This window comes from Mustelus asterias, chromosome 12, assembly GCF_964213995.1.
Source record: "Mustelus asterias chromosome 12, sMusAst1.hap1.1, whole genome shotgun sequence".
Lineage (NCBI taxonomy): Eukaryota > Metazoa > Chordata > Chondrichthyes > Carcharhiniformes > Triakidae > Mustelus > Mustelus asterias.
In genome coordinates this window covers 81,108,669-81,116,568 of record NC_135812.1, presented here as the reverse complement: position 1 = coordinate 81,116,568, position 7,900 = coordinate 81,108,669, and the positions used below count along the sequence as shown (strand labels likewise).

The 7,900-nt window shown below is 44.6% G+C and overlaps 1 protein-coding gene across 1 annotated transcript in view; it reads left to right on the top strand.

Annotated features, from left to right (window-relative positions):
* The first annotated feature begins 1,494 nt into the window (after positions 1–1,494).
* The window catches only part of LOC144501621 (SEC14-like protein 1), a 46,627-nt gene continuing 40,221 nt past the window's right edge, over positions 1,495–7,900 (top strand). The window contains exon 1 of the mRNA XM_078225513.1: positions 1,495–1,607. Within this exon, the coding sequence (XP_078081639.1) occupies positions 1,545–1,607 (63 nt within the window). The 5' untranslated portion in view covers positions 1,495–1,544. The remainder of the gene's footprint in view (positions 1,608–7,900) is intronic.

Sequence of the window (7,900 nt, the reverse complement as noted above, 5' to 3'; positions counted from 1 at the left end):
CCCCCCCGTTCCCCCTCCTTCTCCCCCCCCCCGTTCCCCCTCCTTCTCCCCCCCCCCGTTCCCCCTCCTTCTTCCCCCCCCCGTTCCCCCTCCTTCTCCCCCCCCCCGTTCCCCCTCCTTCTCCCCCCCCCGTTCCCCCTCCTTCTCCCCCCCCGTTCCCCCTCCTTCTCCCCCCCCCCGTTCCCCCTCCTTCTCCCCCCCCCGTTCCCCCTCCTTCTCCCCCCCCCCGTTCCCCCTCCTTCTCCCCCCCCCGTTCCCCCTCCTTCTCCCCCCCCGTTCCCCCTCCTTCTCCCCCCCCCGTTCCCCCTCCTTCTCCCCCCCCCGTTCCCCCTCCTTCTCCCCCCCCCCGTTCCCCCTCCTTCTCCCCCCCCCGTTCCCCCTCCTTCTCCCCCCCCCCCCGTTCCCCCTCCTTCTCCCCCCCCCCCGTTCCCCCTCCTTCTCCCCCCCCCCCGTTCCCCCTCCTTCTCCCCCCCCCCCGTTCCCCCTCCTTCTCCCCCCCCCCGTTCCCCCTCCTTCTCCCCCCCCCCGTTCCCCCTCCTTCTCCCCCCCCCCCGTTCCCCCTCCTTCTCCCCCCCCCCCGTTCCCCCTCCTTCTCCCCCCCCCCCGTTCCCCCTCCTTCTCCCCCCCCCCCCGTTCCCCCTCCTTCTCCCCCCCCCCCCGTTCCCCCTCCTTCTCCCCCCCCCCCGTTCCCCCTCCTTCTCCCCCCCCCCCGTTCCCCCTCCTTCTCCCCCCCCCCCCCGTTCCCCCTCCTTCTCCCCCCCCCGTTCCCCCTCCTTCTCCCCCCCCGTTCCCCCTCCTTCTCCCCCCCCCGTTCCCCCTCCTTCTCCCCCCCCCGTTCCCCCTCCTTCTCCCCCCCCCGTTCCCCCTCCTTCTCCCCCCCCCGTTCCCCCTCCTTCTCCCCCCCACCCCCCCAGTTCCCCCTCCTTCTCCCCCCCCCCGTTCCCCCTCCTTCTCCCCCCCCCCCCGTTCCCCCTCCTTCTCCCCCCCCCCCGTTCCCCCCTCCTTCTCCCCCCCCCCCCGTTCCCCCTCCTTCTCCCCCCCCCCGTTCCCCCTCCTTCTCCCCCCCCCCCGTTCCCCCTCCTTCTCCCCCCCCCGTTCCCCCTCCTTCTCCCCCCCCCCGTTCCCCCTCCTTCTCCCCCCCCCCGTTCCCCCTCCTTCTCCCCCCCCGTTCCCCCTCCTTCTCCCCCCCCCCCACCCCCCCCGTTCCCCCTCCTTCTCCCCCCCCCCACCTCCCCCGTTCCCCCTCCTTCTCCCCTCAATCTCTCAATACCGTGTGATCCAACTCCTTTCCCTCAGCCTTCCAGCACCCAGTAACCCAACTCAGCTTCAACAACTTGGATCCTCCTTGTATATGTGTTGTGCGTGAGGTTTAACTTTTGTTTTTGTTATGTTGGCCGGAAACAAATGCTGACAGTTTTGCTCACCAGATTTCTACTTTCTCTCTCTCTCTCTCTCACCACCACCCCCCCCCCCCCCCCCCCCCCCCCTCACCCACACACACATCCTGTCCCTTTTCTAGGTGCTCCTTTGATGCAAGTTCAACCATGGTACAGAAATACCAGTCACCCGTCAGGGTTTATAAACATCCTTTCGAACTTGTCATGGCAGTAAGTAGAACATGTTTTCTTAGTTTTGGCTTTCTTTAAACTGGGAAGAGACTGCAATTATTCTCACGCTTGTTTGAATTGCCAGATAATTGACCGACTCCCATTTGTGTTAGGTCAAGAGATAATCTGAGCTACTTTTGGACAGATTTTATATTTACACCAAAGGTTTTTGTTTTACACCATCACTGTTTAAAAAAAAAATGCAACTTGCATATTTAACCACTTTTTATGGATTTACATTTGTGTTGGTATTCTGCTTGACAGCCAAGGATCTAGGCTTATACATAAAAACAAAACACCTGATCGTATGAATCTGTCGAATTTTTTTTTAAATGGAGAATGATATTAAGGCGCAGTTTCTCCTGGGGCCATTATCTTGTGACTTAACATTTAAAGTAGTTTGATCGTGAAAATATACCGCCAGATCCCTGTTTTGGTGATAAAAGTGAGAAGATTGTATTGTACTTGTTGTGTCATGGATTACATGTTTGGAAATATAGTAGCACTTATTCAATTATATTTCAATATTCTTCTATGATTTCTGAGTCAAAGATAATCACTGGTTCTGTGCGCTCTGCTAATTTTAGATTATGAATCAACTAAACTTGCAAAAGTACTTCTTCGGGCTATGTGATTCAAACTATGTAAGATGACAATCTAAACAAGCTGTCAATAATGGCTTTTTAATAAAGGTTCAAAGATGGTTGCATATTAGCAAGTTAGCATTTATCGCACAAAAAATTCTATTAAAGTTGGAACGTTTGCAACAAAATAGGATTTAATTTACAAGTGTGAAAACTGAGTAGCACTTAGTGACAACCGTGAGTTGACGCCTTGAATTTGTATCGCATCTTCAAGGAAGAATTTCACAGATGGTGTTCAGGAATGAGTGCCAACTAAGAGGAAGATTAGGAAATGGAGTAAGCAGCTTTGTTGAAGAAAGAGGATTCTGCCTTCAAAATGTTTGAATTATTCAAATTTGAATACTGAGAAGCAAAATTAATCAGATTTCCATATTCAGAACTGATCCATGTTGATTGAAACAAGGTCAGGGCCATTGATCGCAATAGTGTTCACCTATGCAACCAAAGCATTGACTAAGGTTAAACAACAATGGGATTGATTCAGCTGTTTTATTTGAATCATGCATATAATGATGATAACTGAGTGTTATTATCATATTTCAAGCTTTTTGGGACCTAGAATTTAAGTTGGGTAAGTGTGATCCAAAAGAATGTTGATGGCTTTTGGCATTTTTTTCAGAAAGAAGTAAGAATGTCATTTTTTTTCTTTCAGTTGTATCACATGGCAACAAGAGTGTTATTTTTACTGTGTTCTAATCTTGGCTGCCTGAAGTAACAAGATTCTAGTTCTATGCTGAATAACCATTATCTTGCAGTGCAGCTGTCTTTACATCCCCAAGGACACGCAGTTTGTCGTTGAAATTTTAGATGGATTTCTTTAGAGATTTATTCATGTCACCGGTTTGTTTTTTGCTGTATTGTTAATCAGCAGGTCCCTTTAGGTTTTCTGAAGTTCAGTGCACTGCTGTTATATTTACAAGATCAGTAGATTTGTTTTAAATTGCATTTATTTGTTTTCTTCTATTCAAGTATATTGATACCTTCTGTAGAGTTGTTGGGAAAATGCTATTCAATATAAAATATAATATATAGGTGTGTTTTTTAAAATAAATTATGTTTCCTTTGCATAAGTACAAACATATCAATTGGGAGCAAGTCATTCGGCCCATCAAACTATCTCTGCCACTCAATAAGATCATTCATGGCTGATCTGATTGTGGCCTCAACTCCACATTCTGCTTACCCCAGATAATCTTTGACTCCCTTTATTAGTCAAATGTATTTACCTCTACCTTAAAATTATTCAAGGACCCTGCCTCCACCGCTCTCTGGGGAAGAGAGTTTCAAAGACTCTCAACACTCTTTGAGGAAAAGTTTCTTTTCATCGCTGTCTTAAATTCGAGACTCCTTATCTTTAAACTGTGTGCTCTAGTTCTCGTCTCTCCCTTAAAAGGGAAACAGTGTTTTCGCATCCATCCTGTCAAGTCTCCTCAGGATCTTGCACGTTTCAATAAATCACCTCTCGTTCTTCTAAATACCAATGGAAACAGGCCCAGTCTGTCTAACCTTTCCTCATGAGATAACCTTCCTTCCCCCCACCCCCAAGGTCAGGCCTCAGTCGATTGAAGCTTCTCTCAGCTGCTAACTTGTATCCTTTCTTAAATAAGGAGACTAAAACTATACACAGTTTTTCAGACGTGGTCTTGCCAGCACCCTAGATAACTGTAGCAAAACGTCTTTACTTTTGCATTCCATTTACCTTGCAATAAGCAACAACATTCCATTTGCCTTGTTAATCACTTCCTGCACTGCACACTAACATTTTGTGATTCATGTCCCAGGACACCCAGATCCCTCTGTGCTGCAGTCTCTGTTCATTTGGATAACATTTGCTTTTCTATTCTTCCTGCCAATGTGGACAAGTTCACTTTTTCCCATATTATACTCCCATCTGGTCATTCTTGCCCACCCACGATCGATGTTCCTTTGTGGACTCCTTATGTCCGCTTCAAAACTTGCTTTCTTAGTTATCTTTGAGCAAATGTAGCAACCAAACATTTGGTCTTTTCATCCAATTCATTGATATAAATTGTAAATAGTTGAGGCCCCAGCACTAGTCCCTGTGGTACTCCACTCACCACATCCTTGCCAATCCAAAAGTTACCCATTTTTGCCTACTGTCTGTTTCCTGTTGGCTAACTAACCTTCTATTCATGTTAATATGTTACCCTCCACCATGAGTTCTTAGTGTAGTAACTTTTGGTGGCACCTTCTCTCTGAGGACGAGCTTTTGTGTTTAGAACATGGAGTGAATATTGGCCATGATTATGTAGAATGGATCTTTAACGACAGAGTTTTGACTTACGCAGGCAGAGATTCTTCTCAGTGCAAAATATATTTGTTTTTGCAAAACAAAAAGCCGAAATGTTATATACTATGGTAGCTAGTAACGTCATTTGCTGTTCATGGAACTGGCTGCTTTTAATGTGGTTACTGAGTGTACTTTATTAACTTGTATCTTTCTATATGTGATTGGTCTGAATAGATATTTATCTTCAAAGAAACTATGATGTACATTTACCGTGCAGTCTGCGAGTGCAAAGAGTTTCATAGACAATTGACTGCATTATTTTGTCATACATTGTCTGCATGTTAATATGTAGAAACCAGATAGCAGAGATTTCTGGCCTTTGTGGGATAGGAAGGTACATGGACACACTCCGCTGTGTTCCCACCCTCTACATCATATACTGACTTCCAGGTTGTTAGTCCAGTTTGCTGCATTATAGCAGTGACAATGCTTCAAAAGTAGGTTAGGACTAAAGCAGTTTGGGATCTCTTGAGGTAGTAAAAAGTGTTATATAAATACAAGTTTTTTTTTGGTTGGATGTGCAAATGAGAGAAACTGCTATACTCTCAGCAATTGTACTGCTTGAATATTCAATGCGAGGGCCAAACGTCCAGCATTCAGTATTTGGCGGAAGGCCAAAAGAAATTATTCCTGGCAGTCTTAATGCTGTCCGTAAAATGGCTTTTTTTTGGCAACTTTTGAATTACCTTGGATCTGTGCCTTTTGCAGACTCAAAAGAGGAGAGTAAAACACTTTTTCATCAGAAAATTGTCTATTTAGCCGGCAGCACGGAGTTTTGTCTGTTTCCGGTTGCTTCAGAACTCACTTTTTTTTCCACTAAATTCTCTGGCAGAGGAAATGGAACCTCTTCCAAGTATGAAACTGACCCTGAACTGGAAGGTTCATCTCCATGGGACATCTCCATGACAATTAAACTCTCCTTTCTCAGAAATACGTCTCAAAAATGAGGAACATATACAGCCTGGGCACTGATGTCTGTATTTTGAATGTAGCCTGAGTCTTTTTTTTAAATGAACTTAAAGGTCAAATTCCTATCTTTTGAACATTTTGGATCTCAATAAAGCATTATATTTTCACGTTGAAGAGATAGATCATGAGTGTATCTTGTGTATCATTGCCCTTGAGGATATTGGAAGATATGCTGGCATGAAATGGGAATGTGCAAAAATGAATGGAATGGTTCACTGATTATTACAGCTCATCTTCAGAAAATCCATCAGCATAGGCAGATGACTTGGTTATTTGTGGTGCCTGGCTTGTGTCTCAAGTCATTTGAATTTACAGTAATTGTCACAGGAACCATATCAAATTAAATAGAGATTAGCAAAAACAATTCACACTAAGGGCTCACTATCTAGCTATGCAAAAATATGACCTTTTTATAAGCTATCACGCATGTATTTTGATTCCTATTAAATGAGTAAAATAACTTACCAGTTTATTCAGCTAGGTGCTGCATTGGTGGCAGGCCAGGCTAGTTATCTGCTTTATGTGCCAGTCTTTTACCACACTCCGAGCAACCCTAGATCCCATCCGTTCTGTCCTGAACCCTACACCCCGAAAACGGATAAGACATGGACTCCGCCCCGAGGTTGCCAGATTTGAAACATTGGGCGGGGTGGGGGGGGAGAATTTTCCCGTCCCACCCGCCAAGGGAATCATCGCGGGTGGGGGCGAACCCTGCAGAGGTCTGTTGACCTCGGGTGGGATTTTCCGGTGTTAGTGTGAGCGCGGCTGGAAAATCCCAGTGTACCTGTATTGCAAAAATACAACTTGCGTAGTGTTGGATAATTTAAGGTGCATTGACATTTGTGGTGAAAAGTACAATTGACCCAAAATAGTGATAGTTTATTTTTAAATGGGATGGGTATGCATTGCTGGATGGTAGTATTTAAAGGAAAATAGAATATGGTACTGGCTGGGGATATAATTAATTGCAAGTTGTACCATAGGGTTTGGCATGTATATGTGAAGCAAATAGCTGTTATATTTGAAATTACTGTTATGGTGCATTCTGTGTTTGCATGCATTTGGGTAATATCCCATTTATAGCAGTCTTGACCCACATTGGAAGTAGCCAGCTAACTGCAACTGTCATCTGGTGCTTTTTTTCCACGCAGTTTTCTCCTTTTGCCTGAAGGGATCACCTTCTGTTGAGGTGCAGTTCATTGAATACTGCCCTTCCTAGTGTCAGCCTAAAAGCCTTCAGCAGGCTATTTGATCATCTCAATTATTGCTTGATGTTGTCACCAATAGTGATCACTCATCCATATGTGCATGTATCGGAAATATTCACAGATCGACTGACGTGGGAATTGAACCTTTGAATCGCCTGCCACCTGCCTCTCCCGCTCCCCAACCCCCTATTTTTCAGTAAGCTTTTGTGGTGCGAAACTGAGACAGAGTTACTAGGTCTAATCTGGATTGATGATGATGGTTTTAAAATTCACCTGCGCGTCCTCATTTACAGAATTCTGTTATCAGCTTCTTTTGACCACAAATTTGTAAAGCCTATTGAAAGAGTGGATGTAAAAACAAATCGTGCTCAAACGTAGAAAATGCTGGAAAATCTCAGCAGACCTGACAGCATCTGTGGAGAGAGAGAATAGAGCCAACGTTTTGAGTCAGGATGACCCTTCCTCCTCACTTGAAACACTGGCTCTATTCTCTGTTCACAGATGCTGTCAGACTTGCTGAGATTTTCCAGCATTTCTTGTCTTTGTTTCAGATTCCAGCACCCGCAGTATTTTGCCTTTATCATACTCAAATGTAATGCCTTCTGCAAGTTAGTTGTGATGCTCATTGCGAGTTAGTGTTGAGACTATGAAAATTGTACCCCAGCAAATTATTATGAATGTGATGAGGAAGAACTCCGTTGAAATAATATTGCGATCTTATTTTTTACAGTCTCATTCAATAAGGGGTTGTTCACTATCCAACAGAAGAGCTCAGCAGATTTTAATTTCTAAACGTGTCCAATTAAGTATCAGAGTAACTTAATTCCATCTTTTCATATGTGGTTCCACAAAAGCAGTTTTTTTTCTGAGACTTATTTTAAGAATGTTCTGATATGGTTACAGGTTTCTCATTAAAAAGCCTCTTTGGAATTTTAATGTACCTGCTGAGCTAACTTTTCGCTACATGTGAATATAATCCAACCGTGTTTGATTTTGGCATATTGTGAGTCTGAGCTGCTTTATTACCATAAGTTTAAATTGTTTCATACTGCTGACATGTTGGAAATAGGTCCAACAAAATTTAATTAGCTTTGACACTCGGTTAACGTTTTTTCTGCGATTAATATTTTTCCAATGTTATTGTCCATCTATTTTTATCAG